General features: G+C 29.3%; 1 protein-coding gene across 3 annotated transcripts; it reads left to right on the plus strand.

The window, feature by feature from the left end:
• Window positions 1-824: 824 nt before the first annotated feature.
• On the plus strand, window positions 825-24943 carry LOC111690684. 3 transcript variants are annotated; one of them, XM_046949528.1, is made up of 8 exons: window positions 825-1494; window positions 16137-16226; window positions 16343-16729; window positions 17791-18543; window positions 18754-18883; window positions 22760-22945; window positions 24486-24624; window positions 24702-24943. In XM_046949528.1, the coding sequence occupies exons 3-8, from the start codon at window positions 16485-16487 to the stop codon at window positions 24830-24832; spliced, it is 1584 nt and encodes a 527-aa protein (XP_046805484.1). In that variant the 5' UTR covers window positions 825-1494; window positions 16137-16226; window positions 16343-16484; the 3' UTR covers window positions 24833-24943. The 3 variants fall into 3 exon arrangements, with proteins under 3 accessions (XP_046805484.1, XP_046805485.1, XP_046805482.1); XM_046949529.1 differs by having other exon boundaries at window positions 16415-16729; XM_046949526.1 differs by having other exon boundaries at window positions 16445-16729.
• Window positions 24944-24953: the final 10 nt, after the last annotated feature.

The raw sequence follows: 24953 nt of genomic DNA on the forward strand, positions 1-24953 counted from the left end.
ATTCTTAGAATTACATTTTTATTTCAGCTTTACTTGTGTCGAATCGCCCTTTGATGAATGCTCCTGAGTGTCCTGGTACCCGTATCATGTAAACCTCTCTTCTGGGAGAGTATTCAGTTAAAGCTTTCTTACAATCCAATGCAGTCTTAGATGTTATTTTAACACCTAATATCGCCCTGATTGCTTTCTGGCTGTCGTTAAATATATTAAACCCTGTGGGCGTCATATTTATTATAATCCAGTTTACTCATTCCATTATTGCTCGGAAATCTGCTTGGAATCTTGTCTTCGGTAAGCGGTGGTATATTTATGTTTCTGGGACTTCTATATAGAACCACCTAAAATCAGCGTTTAAAAGTTTCCGACACATTCTGTGTCTGATATGCGTTCAGGCATTTCCGATGATTGTGTATAGCCTTTTTGACTGTTTTTAGCCAGTCAGCCTTCAGTAATGAATCGTACAGCAGTAAGCGCCACCTTATATTTTAAATATGATTCAAAACCTTGGTAGTGGTAGTGAACATGCATGTACACTTTTCAAAATAAATTTTCAGATTACACTCGTAATTATTATAAGGCAAACATCTAAACGTTAAGTATTTGTGCGATCTCAACATTTGCCACTTGTTGTTACTTATTTGTTGTTTTCGCCAACAGGGCGATCATTTGACTCGTTTTGGAGTTTATAGTTGCTGCTTATTATTACCTTTTGTTGTATACAAGTCTGCAGCAGATTGTATTTATGTTTATTTGAAGCTGAAAGAAAGCCAGCCAGCCAGCAAACAAGCAGACAAACAACCACCAGCAATACAATTTTTCTCTGATCATGACATTCAGTCTTTGTTGGACTTTTATCGTTGACGGTTGTTTAAAGCGGATTTATACAACGAAATACTATTTATAATATTACGAACTAATATTACTAGCACCCAGTGTATTAAAGCTCGCGTTTTTATGTTATTTATATTTTAACTTTGGCAATTGTTGCATGCCACAATGAATTGTTTAAACATTGTTGTGAGTTACGAGTGAGCGTAGTATGCAAGTAGTAAAGAAAAATTGTATCTGTTGTATTTTATATTGTGTCTTAAAAGGTTAAAAGAATTTCAAATGTTTTAATACTGTTTGTTAATTCTAAAATCGTGATTTGAAACTAAAAGAAATTTATAGAAAAAAGCTAAAAAAAAACAACAACATAGTAAATGGATAAAAAGTCAAGAGGAATGTGAAAATAGTTGTACGATTAAAAATGTTGAAAGTTTGTGTCATGTAGAAAATTGCTCCAATTTTCATGTTGTGTTTGAATTTTTAAGTAATTACTATTTAAATTATCAAAAAAAGGAAAAAAACAAAAAAATTAATCTAGTGGAATTTTTAAAGAAGTTTCACTGTTGTTTGTGCAATTTAAACATTGATTCAAAATCTACAAATACAAAATTTGGATAACACTTAATACTAATCAATACATGGGATTAATTTTATTAACGTAAAGTGGTAAGTACCTATCTCATATCTTTTAACTCATTAGGAAACCTCCATAGATAGTACCCTTTAAAAAATGACAATAAAATTCGATGTAAACAAGTGAAATGGAAACTATTATTGACCATACCTTGCACGGTCCATAATTGACCATATTTTCCACATAACCCATTTAGAACAAGACTTTAACACTCATTACTATATCCAAGATAATAGCGACAAAATTCAACATAAACAATATTTATAAGAAGAGAAAAATTCTTATAAAATTTCAAGAGGACCGGTCTATATCTGATTTTACCCCCTAATAACGTTGCAGTGTAGCACTGATATATGACAAGGCCTCTACAAGAGATGCAAAAGTGCTGCAATTTTGCATAAGTAATTTTCACTGAAAAGTATCATTTGGTATTGCAAATGGGAAATATTGGTCCATGTGTTCGCATAGCCCCCATACAAATGCTTCCCTGGAATACAGCTTAAACATTCATAAATATGACAATAAGATAGCATTTGTGATGAAATTTAGTCCTAACCTCCATAGAAATTTGATATATATTAACCGAAATATTTATAGTAATCTCTAATATGAACGGACCATAATAATTTTTATATTACTCATAAACTATTTATACTTTTTTAAATTTAATTTTAGATATTTTCGCACGGGACATGCTACACAAGACTTTTGTAAATTTATAACACTTAAATTTAACACTCAAACAATTAAAAGAAGTCAGAAAGTTCAGTCGAATAATTATAGTAAAATGTAGTCCAATCATTAGTCTGTTTTTTTTGAAATAGTAATATACTTAATATAGTAATGAGCTCCGAAGCGATATTGGGAGACCCGCTTTTTTACAGAAATGAGCCATCTTCCGAAATTCATTTCAGATTTACTAAATGTAATTAATGCCTAGGACCTGTGTGAGACCCAACAAAGTCGATTAAGAAATCATAATGCGAACGTAGAATTGTATCGGTCAACAATTGGTCATAGCTCCCACATAAGGCCCACTTCCAAAAATCACTCAATAAGGCATATTTCATCGTCAAATAAAGCTATATTGATAAAATTTGATACAAATATGTTGTCTAAATGTGTATATCACTCTACGAAATTTTTCCGAATCGGTCCATATTTGGCCATAGTTTACATATAAGGTCCTTTTTCCGAAAATCACTTAAACGCATATTTTTCATTGAATTATTAAAGTTATCTGGATAAAATTCGACTTTCTGTACATATAAACCATTCTAAAACTTTTTTCATATCAGTCCATTATTGGTCATAGCTCCGATATAAGGTTCACTTCTGAAAATCACTTAAACGCAAATATTTCATTGTCAAAAAGAAGCTACCTATATGAATCACTATATCGTTATAAGTATATTTTGGTAGAAGCTACTTCAAAGTTAGTTATATAGAATTTAATAGTGTTACTAGTGTTTATAAGGGAAATTTGACATTCAACTTATTTTTTGAAGGGAAATTTGTATGGGACTGGAGTCAAACGAGGCCCGATCACAATGTTATTTAAACTTCTAGTTGAAATGACAAGTTTTGTTGAAATATTAGAACAATTAACATAATTATGGACCTATTTCAACCATTTCCAATATCGTTCTTGGATCAAAATTGCGACCTGTATAGTGAGAACAAGCTTTACATGGACGGACAGACGGACATAGCTAACTCGACTCAGAAAGTGATTATGTGCCGATTGGTAATTTTAAGGTGGCCGTAGGTCCAATCAGAAGAATCGCAAAATACCTTCCCGCTATAGTGGTGTAAAGTATAACTATAACATATGTCGAAAATCAGACCTAAATTGACACAGATATTAATCAGTTTAATTCTCTTCATAGAAGAATACAAACTATGTACAAATTTGAAAGCATTGTTGAAATATTAGAACAAATAATATAATTATATAATTATGGATCTATTTCTACCATTTTCAATAGCGTACTTGGGTCAAAATTGCGACCTGCAGTGTGCACAAAAGCTTTACATGGACGGACGTGTGTTACATTGCTAAATGGACTTAGAAAGTGATTATAAGCCGATTTGTAACTTTAAGGTGGATGTAGGTCCAATATTATTGTTATTGGTTGTACAAAAATCAGCACAAATGCATAATATCCTCCCGCTATAGTGGTGTAGGGTATAAATATAAAATATGGCGAATAGCAGGCCTAATTTGCATTAATCACTTTAATTCTCTTTATAGAAGAATTCAACATTTAAAAGAACAGTTATATTAAGTTCATTTTTAAGCTTCTAAAATAAGCAGTTTACAGCAGTTTATAATTGATTATTAAAACTTGTAAAAAATCTAAAAAAATATTTTAAATATTTCAAAACGTTTAAGCTACATTAAAATGTCGTGCTTCTTGTGTTAAATGGTCTATAACAATACGATTAAATTGATATATATATATATATATATATATATATATATATATATATATATATATATATATATATATATATATATATATATATATATATATATATATATATATATATATATATATATATATATATATTAAAAAACGATTTAAAACTATTTTTATTTCATTACATTAAAAATTTACTTTGTTTATAGTTTATTTATCACTTTTTAAAGTGCGAACGTTCTATTTTAAATTAAAATTCATAAAAACAACAAAGTTTTCAAATGTTAAATTTGCATAAAAAATTAGACAAAAAAAAAGAACGGAATTCATATAAAACAAAACAAATAAAAAGAATACAAAACAAGATAAAATAATGGACCTTTAAAAAAAGAACTCCGCATATAAATACAAATAACAGTAAATTTTGATTAGTTTACAAGATCATGTCAATAATATAATCAATGAGCTAAAAAAAAGAAGTTCTCTCTGTTTAAAAAGAGAAACTTGATAACATGAAAATAAGTAGAATATTTACCGTTGACTAATTAATATTGGACGAAACATTAAACATCGACATCCAATAGGTCAATAAAAGATTTATTAGGGTTTCATAATTTACCTAGCTGTAAAAATGGCTTAAATGTACAAATATTTTTAGAATTATATCTAAAAGAAAGAGCATATAGCGATGATTGCCTCTTAGCTATAATTTACCTAAATACTAAACTCAAATATCAATTTCGGTTGTTTTATTTTCTCTGTTTCAACATTAATTTCTCTATTTTCAACGATCTACTTGTGTTTAAATATGAAAATTCCTTTTTCGATTCTTTTTTTTTTTCCGTACAAATTAACATAATTAACATAAAGCTTAGAATGGTAAAACTCAGTCAAATATTACTAATTATGATATGATAATTATGAACAACAAATACTTTTAAACAATAATAGCAAAGATGATGACGATAACAATAATAATAATGATGAGAAAACTTGCTGATCTTCCACTGACTGATGTCTGTCTATAAGTTTTTATATGAACAAACACATCTGGAATGACTAAACACAAAGAAAGAGTTAATAGACAAAGTAGTATTTGAGTTTAGCTTCGTTTTTTTTAAGTCTTTCCGTTTGGGGAAATGTCTTTCTTAGACCTACATACATATTTTGTTTTTCTATGCTGCTTCCTATAAGAAATTAGTAAGAAAAAAATTCTGATTAAGTCGTAGAATTACAAATTAAGATTTTTGTTTGTCTTTAGTTTGGGTATGTTATTGAATTAGAAAACAGAATTGTGATTTATTATACAGTTGTATAAATTAATATTTAAAAAAAACGTTAGAAATTCTAAAGCGATAAAGCAAAAGTAGTTAGAGATTTATTAGTTTTTTTCAATTGATTATCTATGGGAAATTTGTGTATGCGACTAAAAGAGATTAAGGTCAATCTAAGATAACATAAAGATTTCTTGGGAAGTAGTTATTTAAAAATCTAGAAATTTTCTTTTAAGATATTAATTATTCGTAGTTGTGATACAGTGCAAAAAATTTGATTTTTTTTTTGTTAATATTAGTCTAAGTTGAAGTGGCCTCCGGTAGGTTAGTGTTCTAGTCTGGTAGACCGCAGGTGATGGGTTCGATTCCCACCTGTGGCACTGGTTAAGGAGCGCTAACTCCTAACTCTGTAACTAAGTCTAAGTTAAAAGGAGGTCCGATAGAGGCCTAGGTATATATCTTTCAAACTAACTCTGTAACTAAGTCTAAGTTAAAAGGTGGATGTTTATATATACATTTATCACAAGATCCATAAAATAAAACATCTAAGCAATTATATTGTTGCTTTTCATGGCACATTTAGTTGGAATACCTTGATAAAATGATCTAAATAATCGTCCAATGTTGAGAAACTCAGTTTTCTAGATTTGGTTCTAACTAACCGATCAAATATTCGGAATAACATCGCAACATATTTCAATATTATTTTAAAAGTTTTAGCGTTTCACAGAGATCTCCACAATGTAACTCTCAGTGCCCGCAAACAATTTGTAACATCACTCTAACTTCGGACTTATTCATTCTGTTCGAAGTGGAGTCATTCGAGGGTATTTTAATGATTCTAAACAAATGTCTGTATATAATAGTCTGCCGGGACTATAGATTACTATAAGTGGCCATTTGAAAGCAGGACTAAGGCCTGCTTGGTAAGTTGGTTGATGTTTCTTGGGGATTCAAGTATTGGCTGGGGCCCAAATTCTCTTGGTTAAAATATTATCAAATGTATCCTCGGTATTTCTTTGGAATGATACTACGAATGGCCAGTTGCCCGAAGGGCTTTGTCCTGCCTCGTCAGTTGGTTGGGATTCCTTCGAGATGCACATAACATATTTCAATATTTTTTTACAGTGTTTCAGCGTTTCACTGAGCTTTCCACAATGTAACCCTCTGTGTCCGCAAACAATTTGTAACATGATTCTAACTTCGGACTTATGCAGTCCGGATCACCAGTTGCTCGAAGAACTTTATACTGGCTCGTCAGTTAGTTGGAGTTATGTCGATAAGCAAGTAGTGACTTCATCGGTCCGTAATTGACCCTATTCCTCATAAGTTATATTTATTATATCTAATAGAATTGATTACAGTTTCGAGTTTTTTTTGACTATTTGGACGACATATAAAAACTGTTCCCTAACTATAAGAATACCAATTTCAATATGGTTAAGAAAAACAAATTGAGAGTTACATCATAATATTATCCTTGTCTTTAAGTTCCCCCCGCTATTAAGACCTGAACTCCGAAGGCAACTAATCTTGCATGTAGACCTTCCACCGTTACGTTTTTCTTTAAGGCCAAGTGATCAAATAATTCGTCATTATATGATACTTTAGTTTAAAGCTTCCTTAAAGTCCAGACTAGAAAGCTAATATCATTGCGACTTTGGAGCTTTTGCCAAAAGACTAGATCCCGATTATAAAGCGTTTTGCAGGCGGTCATTCAAGACTCTATTTCTATTATTGAATCCGTGTGCTTTAATTCTGAAAGTGTGAACTCTACGTTATCAGATCTGAAGTTAAATGCAACCAAGTGAAATTATTATGTAGTGACTGCCCTTGAACATAGCCTACGATCTCTCTTATAGATCTGTGAAAAATTATATTTGAATTCAATGATTTTTACAAAATGTGGCAGAATCAGAACTTCTTTAAACAGACATTAAAAATTTAGTTTTATTAGAACAACAGGTTTAACTTTAAACTATTGCAAAGACAACATTAAATTTTGGGTCATCCACATACTATAACAAAACTATTTATTTAAGAAATTTTAAATTTACTTACATTAACTCGATTTTATGTGAAAAAACCCCCAAAAAACGGAAATTAATTCTCATAAAACCTTTAATAATAACAATTCTAAGAATTTAATGCTTTTTATTCCAAATATAAAATGCTGTTAAATATATATTAAGAACTGTTCGAAACTAATATCAAAAGTTTGAAGTTAGTTTAGTGGTTAGAACTTTTTTTGTAAAAAAATTATTGTTATTGTTTATGTACTAACCAAAAGGTGTCTATTACGACAACATAAAAAAAGAAATTACTGCTATAAAAATGTAAAGAGAAAAAAATTAACATGATTACACAAACTCTGGGGTAATGTTAAAATAATGAAACAAGTATAAATAAAATAAAACATAAAAAAAATAAAAAACAACAACAAAAAATGTACAAGAATATTTTTTAAGTTTTGTTGTTATTAAAACAATAAAATGATGGTGTAATAAAATCATGTTGGTTGAAAAAAATTTATCTCCCCAAACATTATATGTACAAATCATTCACAAACATGTGTACTTTAGCTAAAAGAAAGAACTTTATATCAACAACTACTATAACAACATCAAAGTACAAATAGAATAAAAAAAGAAGAAGACAATTTAAACGGAAAACGGAAAGGTTCATTAAACCTCCAACGGACCTTTACCGTGTTTTATTCAGTTTGTTTTTTTTTTAAATAACAACATAACAAATATTACATATCATTGCTTAAACAGATTATACGGTAAAAATGACAGACAGGCAGACTGACAATCACATATCACTTTGTGCATGTTGGTTGACTAACTGATTAACAGGTGTAAGAATAGTTCTTTGGAAAGGGTGTATTTGAAAAGTGTATTCATATAATTTAGACAATTGTTCGGCGACAATTACTTTACGCTAGAAATCAAATACTAAAGTAAAGAATAGAATAAAAAACAAGTATGAATGTATAGTCGGGCGTAGCCGACCATATGATACCCTACACCAGTCAGTATGTATGTTAAAAATGGGGATTATTTAAAACAATAAAGCATTTGGTTTGTTTTTTAACTTTATTTCGGAATATTTTTACTTTTTTTGGCAAAAAAAGAGATTTTTTTAAGAGGGCTCAAAGGGAAGTAGGGCAAAATATGGCCCTATCCTTAAAAATGTTGGTAGAGGGAGTTAGGTCTTCTTCTATATTATTTATGTAGAATTTAAAAGTGTTATTAGTGTTTGTAAGTAAATTTTGACCTTTAAGTCATTTTCTGAAGGGGAGTTTGTATGGGGGATAGGGTCAAATGAAGCCCAACCATTACAAAAATCGGTAGTATCATTTAAAGTTCTATATAACTAAGTTTTGTCGACTTTTGTTAACATAATAGATCATTTAAATTAATTATAAGCCAAAAGGCCGTATTTGGGGGGTACGGTTGTATGGGGCTAGTCGAAATAATGGACCGATTTTAACCATTTTCAATAGGCTTCGTTCTTGGGCCAAGAGAAGCGTGTGTACCTTGCGCACAAGGTTTACATGGACAGCCAGCCAGACGGACGGACGGACATAGCTTAATCGGCTCAGAAAATGATTCTAAGCCGATTAGTATACTTTAAGGTGGGTATAGGACGAATATTTTTGTATGTTACAAATATCAGCACAAACCCAATATACCCTCCCCACTTAAATGGTGTAGGGTATAAATAGAATAGAAATGTGGGTTCCTTAATCGGGTTGCTATTAATGTCCCAGGTGTCATATAACATTTTGTGACCTTTGGAATTAATAAAGTAACAATATTTGTTCTGTTTTGGTAATTCTTTAGTATTTCATCGTAGAATTACATATTATATTCCAAATTAATTTGTAGAGCAGGTTGACGATGACCTTACGCCCGTTGCAATGAAACAAGTCAAAGTGTCTAATGGGAGTCGTCTGCCACACTCTCTATCTCTATTTGAAGGTGACAGCTGATTGGCTTCGAAGTTTGTTACGGGTCCTTGAAAGGAGAACAGTCAACTGCGGCCATTGCAAAATTGACTTCGGAGATCATTTCAACGTGAGATCTAAGGGAGCTATATACCCATAAATAAAATAACGAATTTCGGTGAATTTATATTAAAAATGAAAACTGGACTTTTTTATAATGTGATAAGAGAATATTGATTATTTCCTTTGACTCTGGACCAACTAGTACGGTAAGGTTAGAAGGGGGATCACACGCCATAGGAGCACATCTGCCAAACTAGAAAACCGAGTAATCGATTTTAAAATTAAAAAAGTCATAAACATATATATGTTTATGAATCAAGAAAAAAATTGAGAATATGTATTGTGGTTTTAACTCAAGAACGCCTCAAAAGTGGGTAATGCTCGGCATTCGTAACAGTTTGCTCATACAATTTGGTTCATGCCAACTTTAATGGCGATTCAACTACTTTTTAACTCCATAACCATGTGGATATTGATCTGGTGATAGGAATATTGGGTACTCTCGAATAATAAATCGTTTTGAATCCATGCATTTAAATATTGACTATTGATCTGGTGATAGGAATATTGGGTACTCTCGAATAATAAATCGTTTTGAATCCATGCATTTAAATATTGACTATTGCGTTACAAAACCTCAATTCGATAAAAGCTTCTTCACTCTGATTCCTGAAAGGAACTTAGTATCTGAGACCCACACACCCAATGATGTAATAATAAATGTTTACACAGATGTATCCAAAAGGTGCGGTAGGGCAGGTAGTGGCTACTACATTAAAAGATTTGGATTCAAGTTTTCTTTCGGGTTTCTCAACTATTGTAGCATTATACAGGCAGAGCTATGTACCATAAAATGAGCGGTAAATTGGCTGAGGTATTGTCGAATATGAGGGATATTCTACGATAACGTTAATATGGATATAGTTATTATTTGAAAACTGTATTGCTGACAAACATGCCAGAAACGATGCGAGGGGAGGGGATAATGAGATCTACAACGCCTTCACTGGTATTTCTCTTACCAACTTTAAGGCACTTGTTCAAAATGAACTAAACCAGTCTCTATATAATGCCCTAAGTCTAACTTACTGTTAAGCTTTTGCAGGTAGCAAACTTGAACGCTGTTTTCGGTAATAACTGGACACTGTGTTATTGACAATCAAGCCAGTACAATGACTACTGCAGAAGTTGTAACAATAAAGATGAGGATACTATATCTCATCTTCTGTCCGACATGTAATGGGAGCAGGGTACTCTATTTCCAATCTGCTGTTCTTTTTTGTATGAAGGATATATCAGGAATAAATCTTATAAATTTCGTGAAACGAACCGGGTGCTAAGAAAAGACGCTTTTGACCAATAGGGCATCACAACGGCACCGAAATCAGACGGACCCACGTGAGGCTGTTAAAACTTATTTGGGTGGTAAGAAAAGACGCTTTTGACCAATATGACATCACAACGGCACCGAAATCAGACGGACCCACGAGTGGCTACCTAAACCTATAATCCTGTATATCCATTTAACATTAGTGCTTTCAACCTAACCTCGAACTAGCTCCTGCTAAGAAGACATGCACTTCTTCTTCTTTTCTTTTGGTTATTCCATAAGATTATGTGGCAACAGCTTAGTTAAACTTCAAATATAAGTAACACTTTCTATTGAAACACCCGTTTTCCCATAAAACATTTTATGAACTTATGCCAGATACATGAAATGCAACTATAAATAGAATACATATTAGATTAAAAAATGTGTCGTCTCTTAGTTGCACCAATGTGACATTTCTGATTTTATCTGTTCCGTTCTTCATATCAGTTGTAGTTATTATAATCTAACGAATTCTACTCATATACTATACATGTTATAATTATTTTCTTGTGTGTGTGCACTGTGAAAAAGTAATTTAAAAATAATTAATTATAATTATCATATTTGTCATGAGATTGTTTGTCCTAAACTTAACCAAATAATGTCTCGTTATTTTGCATTTATAAAGACAATAAATAATAATTTTTGTAAACACCTGTGTATAAACTTCCGTTTATTAAACTATTATAACATATTTTCAAATAAATGCAATTATTTTTGCAGTTTGTTGTTTCAATATGTGCAGCAAGACTTATAAAACAATTTATAGTAATTTAACGTATATTTTTTTTTTAATTTATTTTTATTATAGTTTTGGAAAACAATTTTATTAAATTTTCCCACCATATAAAAAATGCTATTGTTTTTTATTTTTATTATTATTATTTTTATTGTTGTTATAAATTTACACCCACCAACTCTTAACTGTTTGTGCTTTTAGTATTTATCTCATAACATAAATTGTTCAACAAAATTGTTGCATGTGCAGCAACATGAATTCATTTTAGGTGGGCCATTATAAAATATGTGTATATTTCTAGTACTTACGCTTAAAAGAATTTCAAGAAAAATTGCCTAATGTTTAGTTTTTCTATAAAATTATTAAACCTTTTTTTATTTTCCCCTTTATTAATGTTATCAAGGGTTTATAAGTGGAATTTTGTATAAATAATTTTATGATAAGATATTTTAATAAGTTTAGGTTTAAATCTTTTTTACATAATTAAGAGATTTTAAAGTTATTATGCAGAGTTGTTTATAATAACACATAAACGTTGTCAAAACTTTAACATGAATTCGGAAATGTACATAATTTAAATCAAAAGTAAGACACCTAGACATTATATGTTAATGCAAGGAAAATGTTTGTTGAAAACAAAGCTGTAAAATTTCGATTACGATTAATAATCAATTAAATTATTTTTCAAAAATAATCGTAATGATTATTTAATTTTCTGGTATAAAATTTCTGATTATTAATTGATTACGATTAAAATTAATCTAAAAATAATCAGGATTAATTAAAATTAATGAAAATAATCAAAAATAATCAGAATTAATCAAATAATTAATTTGATTATTTTCAAGGATTAATTTTGATTATTTTTGATTAATTTCAATATATTTGGTACAATTTTCTATCTTCTTACATTAAGTGTAATGAAAAACTGATTTTCAAGTTACTCACTATTCGATTATATGACTGTTTTATTGAAAATAATATATTTATCAAGTTTATTTGGATTGAAAATTTTGATTGCAGTAAAAGATATTAGAAAAATTATTACTGCAATATTTTCGAAATGGGTCTCAAAAATACGTAATTTTTAGCGGATTGCCGGAAAAATAATTCAATTTTTCTTAGAGCTTTTTTTGGAAGGAAATTATACTAAATATATGAAAAATAATCAAAATTAATCAAATTTAATCTTTAAAAATAATCAACTAATTTTTTGATTTTTTTATTATTTTCATTAATTCCAATTAATCCCTGATTATTTTTAGATTATTTTTAATCGTAATCAACAATTAATTAAACAAAAAATTTAAAATAATCGTTAATTAATCATTAATTTTACCTATTTAATTTAAATAATCTAATTAATAATGATTACGATTATTAATCATTATTTTACAGCTATGGTTGAAAATCCTTATAAAACTAAATATAAAATGATTTATTGTTCAATGTTTAGAAACTGAATTTTTGGGATGTCCCAGCTAGCTTTTTGAAGATTTTTGGATAATTAATCAGTAAACTGAGTCGTTTTTGTCTCCTAATAAGTTGCGCACTTAAAAAATCTTTATATAAAAAACAAAAACAAAATGTATAGCAATCATAAATTGATCATTCTGGTATTTGAAATAAGATATTATTCAAATATATTTTGTGATCTTATTTCAAGCAGTTCGAAGATATAAAACCTTTTTCTTATGTAATTGTTGAGTCTAATTTCGACGATTTAGTAATGAATTTTATATAGACACTTTGATGACATTTTTAATTTAAAACGTTGTTTTCCTCTATATAGGTAATATTTATATTTAAATTATTAACTGATAAAACAAAATTAGATACTAACTGGATGATATACGTCTGAAACTATAAACTTAAAGGAGAAAAACTGCTTTGTTAGTTTTTTATTTCGTGATTCTGTGTTAAGCCCTGTTAAAGGACTTCAAAGACTTATGAAGTACATTATTCAAAACAATGCCAAATTTGATGTCAAGCTAACAAAAAGATTGGGCAACGAATAATGTCCTAAGGGACGACGCGATCTCAATCTACACTGATGGCTCAAAGACAGAAAGGGGTACTGGATCGGGAATGTTCTCCGATGATCTAAATCTTTTACTATCTCTTCCATTACCTGACACCTGCACGGTCCTTCAGGCAGAGATATATGCCACCTATACAGAAAAAAAGAGTACAGACTACTATATCTGGGTAGAGCTCTTTTCCATGATCTAGACTGTCTCTGTAAGCCACCGGCTGGCTTACAAGGATGCCGAACGAACCAACGAAATTAGTGAGGGTAACCATCTTCTCATCGCTAGGGAATGGTAATTCTAAGGGTATCACAATGGGCCACAAGGCCTCAGAGTGAACTCGCTTGCTAGCGAGCAACCCACCTAACAAAAGGAGTTTTGTGTTATTTTTAGTTTATTCTGTCAGATCAATATTTTTTTTTTTTTTTTTGAAAAAATACTGAAAATTTGAATAGATTTTTAAGGATAAGAATTTTAAAAGGCATTTTGACATCCTAACGGTATAAAAAAAAAATAATACAAAATATTTCCCAAATCTTCTTGTTGGCTTGACACCAAATTTGACATTGTTTGATTAGTAAAAATAGTTTAAAAAATTTTTGAAAAATGTACTTCTTAAAGCATTGAAATATTAATTGCCTAGTTACCGACTAAGTAAAGCCTTTTCATACGAAATGAATTTTAATATTAAATACCTTAATTAACTACCTATTATATTTTATCCTACAAGATGAGTTAATACCCTACAACACTATAGAAAAAAAATTGTTCCTACAGCAACCTTATACCAATTAGAATTTAGCTTCTTCCGCCTGACTCTGACTGTCTTTCTGTGTGTCCTTATAAAGCTTGTGCGAAGCTATAAGTCGCAATTTTCTAGATAGAATTTGGCACATACTCTTTGAAAAGGCTTGAATTAGATAAATATTCTAAATTGTCAAAAATTAATTTTATAGAAGTTTTTAGAAATATACAAAAATAAAAAAACGCAAAACATTAAACTTTTGCACTAAAAGAGCAAAATTCTTAATTACGTCTTAAATATGCTATAAAAGACAAATCATGCAATATAAGCACGTATGGGTAAAATATGCAAGAATAGGCTTTTCTAAATCGATATCAAAATTCTAAAATTGGACTTAAACGTATATATATATATATATATATATATATATATATATATATATAATATATATTATATATATATATATATATATATATATATATATATATTATATATATATATATATATATATATATATATATATATATATATATATATTATATATATATTATATATATATATATTATGTATATCATCTATGAGTCTATATGACCTACCATAAAAACATATATTTGCTTATTTTGATTTCCCTGCTAGTCAGTTGCTTCTCTACAGTAATTTATTGAGATTTATGTAAAGTATAGAAAACAATTTTGACACTTACCTGTTTTATGTTCTCTTCATCATACCAGCAGGCTTTCATAAAATAGGTAATACAACGTTAGTTATTATTGTCATAACTAATAATTAATTAAATATATTCAAACATTTAAATGTATTTTTAATATGGAAGTAGTATGTACATTATGTTCATTAAATCGTTAACTGAACCGATTTCAAATATGACATATTGGTATTTGTCTTAAGAAACAAAAAAGCTGTTAAAAGCGGAGTACCTTATTTTCGTATCGAGCACACAATAATGAATCCTCTCTTAATTATTATTTAATTTTGAATAATGCTTGATTTATCGTATTTGTTTCTTAATATTAATATTTACCTAAAAAAACATTTAGATTCTTATTAAATTAATTTATGTATTTCCTTTTCCGTCTTCTTTTATTCTTTAAACACTCACACACAGAAACACAAAAAGCATCTTTTTTGCTTTTGTTATATTCCTCTCACCCCTTTTAGTAAACAAAACACTTTTTATTTACTTTGCTTTCTCATTACGTGAAACAAAAACAATAATATTGCACTAACGACATGTCAAGCTTTACCAAAACACAAATTCACCTCTTTCTATTCGCCATTTATACGGCAGAAGTCGGTCGCGACCGTCAACGAGTCATACGCGCAACACAAAATTGTTGTTTTTTCTTATTAACTGCTGTCCACTTTACGAAGGAGATGATACAACAAAAAAAAAAAATACGACAAACAAAACACTCAACTTTTCTAGAACAAATTATAGATTTTTATGCAATTGCAACTTTTAATTGCATTTTTTTCGTGCTTAACGATTAGATTGCAATTATATTTTATATTTATTTGATAATATATTTATTAAATTATATTTTAACACTATTTTTATAACTGAAACACTATTATTTCCATTTTAATTTATTAAAATAACGAGAGACAGCAGTTAATGCGACCTTAGACACGTACCGTTTTACTAAAACTATTTTTGAAACAGTTTGAAAAGCATTGCTAAAAGAGAGTAGATGACAGTTTGAAATTGCATACATGCATACACACATACATGATATCTACATTATCGAAGGAAGTGACAATTGCAAAGGTTTTGTTGATTGATCTTTAATGTTATATAAAAATGTTGAATATTAATAAAAAAAATACATTGCAATCTGAAGATTAAGTAAAACTTGGATTATAACTATTTAATTACGCATTTTTAACTCCAAAGTGTTCTAATGACGTCCTCGAAGCACTATATTTTGAAATTTGACATTAAATTATAAAGAAAATAAGTTGTAACTAATAGTCGACTTTTTGAAATTTAATGTCGACTTATCGACTTTTTCCAATTCCAGGTTGAAATAACCTTTTGATTATTTTTTTTATTTCCAGTCTCCCTGAATTTACTCCAACTTCTGACCCATCTAAGGATTTTTGATGTAATACAAACCAAAAAGGACTTTATAATATAAACATTATGCTGTAAGATTACATTAAAACAAAAACATTTTTTAAATAAATTACAAATCATTAATTAAATTCATCACTTGTATATAAAAAAACAATAATTCTCATTAGCACTTATTTCATTATAACAGAAAAAAACTACTTTGTTTTTTGAAATTTCTTTTATTGAAACAAAACCAAAACAAACAATCAAAAATCTCAAGATAAATAACATCCACTAAATAAATACGCAGGAGACAAATCTTATTGAAAAATCACCAAGAATCTTTATCAATGGCTGACAGTCGCGAAAGAATACGAGGACCTTCCCGTGATGGTCGTGAATTTCTCACAAGTCCTCGTCAAGTATTGAGACGTTTAATGTTACTGTCCGAAGGTCGTCAATATCGTGAAGCAGCTGGTGTAGTTGGTCGTTTGGGTCCTTCTGTTTTGAGATCTGTTATTGCAGAATTGCCTATAGATTTGTTGTTGGAACATTTGCCACACAGTGCCTATTTACTGGAATCGTTTTTCTCGAGGTAAGTTCAGAATTTAGGGAGTTATAAACTGTTTATTGGAAAGTGTTAGTTATTTAGTTAGTTAGTTTGTTTGTTAGTTTGTTAGTTTGTTAGTTTGTCAGTTTGTTAGTTTGTTAGTTTGTTAGTTTGTTAGTTTGTTAGTTTGTTAGTTTGTTAGTTTGTTAGTTTGTTAGTTTGTTAGTTTGTTAGTTTGTTAGTTAGTTAGTTAGTTAGTTAGTTAGTTAGTTAGTTAGTTAGTTAGTTAGTTAGTTAGTTATTTAGTTAGTTTGTTAGTTTGTTAGTTTGTTAGTTAGTTAGTTAGTTTGTTTGTTAGTTTGTTAGTTTGTTAGTTTGTTAGTTTGTTAGTTTGTTAGTTTGTCAGTTTGTTAGTTTGTTAGTTTGTTAGTTTGTTAGTTTGTTAGTTTGTTAGTTTGTTAGTTTGTTAGTTTGTTAGTTTGTTAGTTTGTTAGTTTGTTAGTTTGTTAGTTTGTTAGTTTGTTAGTTTTTTAGTTTGTTAGTTTGTTAGTTTGTTAGTTAGTTAGTTAGTTATATAGTTAGTTAGTTAGTTAGTTAGTTAGTTAGTTAGTTTGTTCGTTTGTTAGTTTGTTAGTTTGTTAGTTTGTTAGTTTGTTAGTTTGTTAGTTAGTTAGTAAGTTAGTAAGTTAGTTAGTTAGTTAGTTAGTTAGTTAGTTTGTTAGTTAGTTAGTTAGTTAGTTAGTTAGTTAGTTAGTTAGTTAGTTAGTTAGTTAGTTAGTCAGTTAGTTAGTTAGTTTGTTAGTTAGTTTTTTAGTTAGTTAGTTGGTTATATAGTTAGTTAGTTTGGAACTAACTTACGATAATATCTACCTCTAAGTCTGTTCAGAATTTCTGACAAGATCCAGCTCTTTACAGTTAATGTTATATTAGATCTGATTAGATTTCAAGGTATATTTTAACTAAAATAAATTCTATATTTTAACTAAAATAATATCTACCTCTAAGTCTGTTCAGAATTTCTGACAAGATCCAGCTCTTTACAGTTAATGTTATATTAGATCTGATTAGTTTTCAAGGTATATTTTAACGAACATACACTTTTCTAGATTAATTGCTGTTAATCCTTCCCCTAAACCCGATGTACCCACTGAAGCTGTACTCTGGCAATTGGTTAGATTATTCTCAAATCCCCACGATCCAGGACTTAAGCAACGATGTTCAAAACTCCTACAATCTCTAGTACAATATGAACCGAATTTAAGACACACCATACGTGAGACCCGCAAATCATTCAATGACGCCGTACAAGGTTTAGGTGTTCATGGCTTAACAACAGATTCTTCTGGTCAACTGATATCTTTGCATATAGCTTTAAAAACTGAACTACAAAGACATGTGGACACATACAAAGTTGCGCTGCACAAATTGGAGGAGTTAAGTATGATCACTATAAATCAAGATCCTGCCCATTCATCACATCAACGTTTGTTGGGCATAAGTTATGGTGATATACAACAGAGACTTATCGACAACAAGACCCTATTGACGATACTCGATAAACCAGCCCTAAAACAATTAACTAGTCTCATAGAAAACCTGTCACAAAGAGTGGAAAATGACAAAGAGGTACTAAAAGCAGTGGGCCAGGTGAAAAGGGTGGACATGCAAGCCAATGTGGACAAAAGGCCAGCAGCAGGTTTGCTTATGAATTTCGCACGTGGCTGTGAGATTATTTTACAAATGATGGGTGCCGAAGATATAGGGGTTACTCCTACAACTGTCAAAAGTATGGGTTCACCGAATGGTAGCAGTTGTTCGGATGGCTATCATTCAGATGATTCAGCTAATGAGGAAATTAGGTAAGTTATAATAAAACGTATAAACGCATAACTTTAACGCCTTCAATTTGAAAACAATTTCTTTTAATTCAAATTTTGCTTAAACAACACCTAAACGCTTTCGCTTGTTAATCTTTTTTTTTTGTAATTTCAGTTTTAAGTACACATTTCAATTGCTAAATAATACTTTTTATTTTTTTTCTTACTTTTCTCTTTCTGTTTCTTTATTAGCGGCATGGTTTCACAGTATCGTTTATTGTATTTAGAAAATAGGACAGATACTTTGGAGGCATTGGACAGTATGCCACAGCTGAAACACGTTCACAATTTAAAAGCGAAAATCTTATTCTCAATTATAGTGGTAAGTTGTCATTTTTATTTTGGTCAATTTTTGGAGAATTTGTGAAATATGTAAATGTATGGATTTATAAGATCGCGATCGTGATGAAATGCGTAATGAGGGCACAACAATAAATAAATGTTGGGGAGTTGAAACAACACAAAAAATGTAAATTTTAAATCGTGACAGTTTAGTGGGCTTTTAACATGAGATTTAATTTTTTTTACCAAATGTACATCTTAATTTTTGAACAGACATTAAAAATAAGCGATCTTATAAATAATTTTGTTCGTAAGTTTTTATAATTTGCCACCTAAAAACATTTTCGAATTAAATAAGAAACTAAAGGAGGAAACTGTTCTGGTCGACACGTGAAGCACAAAACACGTTGTACGGGTACTCTGCGCCACTCAGTTCTCGGGTATATCATTCAGTTCTCTAGTGTATCCTTTTGCTGTAATCCTTGTTTAAGAAAACCAAATATTTTGAATTGAATAAAAATTGTTAATTTATAAAATCGAAGGACAACTGGCATTATTTAATTAGAATTCGACCCCTGGATTAGCTGAGTATCACTCTGGTAAAACTGTTATAAATGCCCTGGAACCTATACATTGGCGTGTTTGAGTACTTTTTTTGTTCTTCAAATGATACTTAATAAATTTTGTATTTATTTTACGTTTTTCAAAAGGTTAAGAACGAGGATGTTTACTACATTAAATCCGAGCCTAGGTCGCTATCGACTCTTTACTTTTTGAGTTTTCTATACAAAATTGAACCTATAAACATAAAATTAAGTGTTTAGAGTGCGGAGTATATAAGAATATATAAAAAGGTACTTTTTCGTTTGGAAGCTTTTGGAAGATTATTGAATAATTAGTCAACTGAGTCATTTTTGACTCCTTTTGATGACCTAAAAGTGATTAATAAGTTGTGCGCTTAAAACTCGAAAATGATCCCGATATGTGATTGAAAACTGAATATATGAAAATCAATAACAAAATGTATAGCAATCAAAAATTGATCATCCTGGTGTTTAAAATATGATGGTTTTCAAAACTGATTTTGTAGTCATATTTCAAGCAGTTTGAAAATCTAAATTTGTTCTTTATGTAATTGTTTTTGTTTGTAATAAAATAGCAACACTTACACTTAAAAATGACTCAAAAACGATTAAAAAATGAGTCGAAACTGATTAGAAATGGGGCTCAGAAAAGACTTATTTGGAAGAGTTAGCAAAACATTTTGTGTGGCCTAAAATGAGTTAATATAATTCTCATTTCGTTTATAAAATTAAATGTATAATTATTTGAATTTCTGTGATATTTAGTAAGTCGATTTTCTGTCAAGGAAATTGAAATTATATTATGCTTTAATTATAATAATTTTATATATTTAATGATCTTCTAAGGAAGATAGTTGGGCGACTAATCACAAAACTAAGTCTAAATAATTATAATTAATGTTTAAAATCTGATTTATTTGAAAAAAAAAACAATAACAAAATGTATACGAATCATAAATATGTCATTCAGGTGTTTGAAATATAATTGTTTATAAATTTAGTTTGTAGTTTAATTGCGCGCAGTCGGAAGATTAAAAACTGTTTTCTGTTGTTTTGTATTTGTAACAAATATAAAAATTACTCAGAAAAGACTCAATAATCACTTTAATATGATTCGGAAATAACTCAAAAACGACCAGTTATTTGGCTCATTAATGAGTATATCAAACAAAATGTATATCAAACAAAATATTAAAATAAAATATTTCAACTATATATAATCATAATATGATATTTTAAATTTGTTACAAAAACCATAATATATTTAAACTACAAACATAATTTTAACCATAATATGTTGCAACAACCATGTTTTTTCTCTGTGTGTAGACCAGTGTTGCCAAAACCTAGCTGGGGAAAAGTGTTAGATTTTTTTCAAAAAAATGCTAGAAAGTGCTAAAAATAAAGAAAAAATACTAGAAAAAAGTGCTAAGAAAATATTGTTTTTTTTTCATTTCTAATGGAACGAGTTGAACACTAATTTTATATACATATTTATTTATTTAGCCATTACAATATTATTACAAATTATACTCAACCCAATTTACCGGGCAGGGTAAATTAAGATCAAAGTATCTTGTAGGAATTGAACCGACAACCCCCAGACTGACTAGCACACTAACAAACATGTAGCATATAGCCTACCGAGGCACCCAAAAAGTGGATTTTCGAAATCTATCTTTTAGAATTTTTCTCTTTATTTTTGTACTATTTTCAACTGCATAAATATATGTTTTAGCTTAGTACGCGAACCTACCAAATCCACTTATTTTGGGATGGTTTAAATACGGCATTTAAAAAACCAGTGAAAAATATATCAAATTTGTTGAAAATATTTTTGAAATATAAATTGACTGTTTCCCAAAATTGATTTCAATCTCAACAATTTGAATTAAAAAATCATTTAAGAAGTAATTCCAGAATTGATCATTTGAAATTTTTTGATGTGAATATTTTTGAAATTGAGTTTGAAATTATAATAATATTTCGAATCAAAAAGACACAAAATTCAATTTTTTGTACTATGTCTAACTAAAAGTTTTTACTAATTTTAACAAAAATATTTAAAATTGGTTTTCAAATATAAAACCAATTTGTGATAACTTGTAACACTTTTTTGTTAACATACATATTCTTACAATTCCAAAAAATGGAAAACTCTTAAAAACGTATGTACTATGCATTGTTAATTTTTTTGATATATTCTGGTCCTGTGGCGCGAATTTCTCTATAGTATCTATATTGAAACAATTATTGTTAGTAGTAGATTTTTTGGGATAATTTAAATAGCTCTAAAAAATGTTTAGAATTTTTGAATTATAAAAATCATATACAAATTATTTCTTTTGAATATTATACGAATCGATAATTCTACAAATACTTATTTTTATATTACACATATTTTGTAAACAAATTTTTACAGAAAAAACTATTAAAATGACGAAAACAAAATATGTAAAATATATTATAAATAGTTCTAAAAAAGTGCCAAAAAATATTTGAAAAATGCTAGAAAGGGTGCTAGGTGCTAGATTATATTTTTGGGTGCTAAATGAGTTAAAAATATGCTAAATCTAGCACTAAAAGTGCTAAATTGGCAACACTGGTGTAGACCCTTTATTTTCTAAATTCGGCTAAGGGTTTTATTCAACATTTTTTATAAAATTTATCTTGTAAATAATATATTAATATTTTGCTGAAAAAAAGTTTCTGAACAGTTAAAACTTGGCCCATAACATATCTGGTTAAAGAACTCCCTTTTATGTACCAAAATGTTCAAACTTGTGAATGGAAATCATGTAAAATGTACTACGTAAATGGTAGATTATGCCTACAATTCAAAATTAAGAAAATTATATTCACAAACAATTCAATTACTTTTATTACACTTTATAATATAAAACACCCAAATCCGATAGTAAAAATTTAAGCTTTTTCCTAACGACATCATTGTTAGCAAAATGTTTATCATTAAATAACTTTCGATTTCTATAAAAGAAACTTATAAAATTTCTACTAATAGATAAGTGGACTCTGAACAAGTTTAAAGTACTACTTTTGTTTTTTGTCTATTTATAAAATAATATACAGTTTATTAACGGTGAGTGTTGGTATAAAAAACTACAACAACAACAACATCTTCTGCAGGCGATATGCAAAATTTAGTAAAATTACAAGACTTCGCAGTAATGATGATCTCGAAGCAAAGCAAAGAAAGGCTATAATGTTAACAAGATTGTGTGAAAATAATAATAATGATAACATAGATTAAAGTTTATAAATAAAGTGATAAACTATTTAGGTTTAAAAATATCTATTTTTTATTTTTACAGCTTTCATTCCGTTTGTGTCATGGTATGCGTGAACGTAAGGTTATGGAAGTAAGACGCACCTTAAATTGTCCACTGGACAGTACAAATGAAATAACATTGGCTTTGGATCGTTCCACACGACAACATTTACACGACACCATCGATACATTTCCTTTGGGTGAAATAGAAAGATCTGTGTTTAATCAGGTAAATATAATGAATTTTCCAAATAAATAAGAAATAGATAAAAGTCCTTGACATTAATTAACCCAGAAAAAAAGAACTTCTAAAGAAGTGAGAATGAGATAGATTTTACTCCTTGGAAGTACTGATAAAGACTTGAAGAACTGATGATTTTAATGGGGGTTGGGTCAATTATTTAACTATACTCATAAAATATGAGAGACTTTGGCTTCTATGAAACATATCTGTGTGCCATTTTTAGGGGACCTTATATGGGGAATAAAATTGATAATGGACCGATCATTATAGTATTTGACAGAGAGATAAGAAACTAATATATGCTAATTATCATCGCTATACTCATATTTTTCCGCCAATAGTGAGCGTTAAACTCATTTTCTAAAGGAGACCTTATATCAGGATTAGGGTCGATTATGTACCGATCCTCTTAAAAGTTAGTAAAGAGATTTTGCCTTATATTAAACATATATACGTTAAGTGTCATCGTTGTACTTGTACTTTTAAGGCAGTTCTGAGTGTTTAAGTCATTTTCTGAAGACCACCCTACATATATGGGTAGTATTGTGTCAATTATGTACCGATCTTTATAAAATTTTACAAACAGATTAAGGTTCTTTTAAAACATGTTTATGCCGAATTTCATCGCTATAGATGCTTATTTTAACTAGTTATGGGCGTTAAAGTCATTTTCTGAAGGGAACCTTATATGGGGATTACAGTCAATTATGTTCCGATCCATATAAAGTTTTACCGACAGTTTTATAAAACATGTTTATGTCGAATTTCATTGCTATAGATGTTTCTTTAGATTGTTATGTGCGTTAAAGTTATTTTCTGAAAGGGACCTTATATGGCTGGTAGGGTCAATTTTGAGCCGATCTTTATAAAATTTTACAAAAATATTAACGATCCTTTAAAACATGTTTATGCCTAATTTCACCGCGAAATAAGCATTTCAGTTAGTTATGAGTGTTAAAGCCATTTTTCGAAGGTTACCTTATATGGGGGCTACGCGAAATCGTAGACCAATATTGCATATTTTCAATACCAAACAAACTGCATCAACTAAAAACTTCTGTGAAAAATGTCACACCGTTTGGACCCTATCGTGTTTTCAACAGACGGACATGGTTAGATCGCCTTAGAATCTAATGAGGACCCAGAATATATATACTTTTATAGGTCTTAGACTAATATTTCGATTTGTTATTCGACGGAATAATAAAAACAATATACTCCCTTCTTTTTTGATAGTGGGTATAAAATAAACTATCAATTTTAAAGGAATTTATTACTTTCCCTTCTTGAAAGTCAATAAACATCACTTCCACGGAAGGTAAACAAATTTACTTAAAGCCATAATAATCGGTTGTCAAATCTTACAACGTTGTCAGTAAAATGTTCAGAATATTTCTAACAATCGTCTGAACTTAATTTTTTCTTTAATTAGCTTTTCTTATATGTTTCTAAATTATTCTCTTAAAAATCTGTTAGATACTGTAATATGTATGTATATCAAAAATTATAATGCTCTTCTTCTCAGGTTCTTTCAACTTTACACGAATATCCCTGTTTGGAATCTTGCCCTCCCCTTATACATTTTGTTAGTGCTTGTGCACGTTTAGCCTGGAAAATGGTTAATCAAAAGGTGCCCTATTATTTGGATAATGATTTTAATTTGGGTAAGTTTGTAACTACATAGCAGCAATCCCTTTTTTAACTTACAGTTTACTAACATTATTACTTTATAATTTCCCAGGTTTTTTACGTCCTGAAAAACATGAACGTCATGCTCTGGCAGATCGGCGCTCAGATCTAATACGCGCCTTTCTATGGCCCGCTCTAATGCAAAATAATCATTGTGTTTTCAAGGCAATAGTGACAACTTAAGCGAACACTTAGTTTTATTAAATATAAAACATTTTATTATTATTATATTTTTTTAATAATTTTGTAAATATTTATTATTAATTTTTATGCAAATAAAATAAATAAAATTTATTCAACTGAA

This window comes from Lucilia cuprina, chromosome 4 (assembly GCF_022045245.1).
Source record: "Lucilia cuprina isolate Lc7/37 chromosome 4, ASM2204524v1, whole genome shotgun sequence".
Lineage (NCBI taxonomy): Eukaryota > Metazoa > Arthropoda > Insecta > Diptera > Calliphoridae > Lucilia > Lucilia cuprina.

Bases quoted from the DNA above. Each gene is read 5' to 3' on its own strand.
- LOC111690684 (XM_046949526.1), top strand. The intron at 18,544-18,753 runs GTAAGTTATAAT...TTTCTTTATTAG, and splicing joins TCAGCTAATGAGGAAATTAG to CGGCATGGTTTCACAGTATC. The intron at 18,884-22,759 runs GTAAGTTGTCAT...TTATTTTTACAG, and splicing joins TCTTATTCTCAATTATAGTG to CTTTCATTCCGTTTGTGTCA.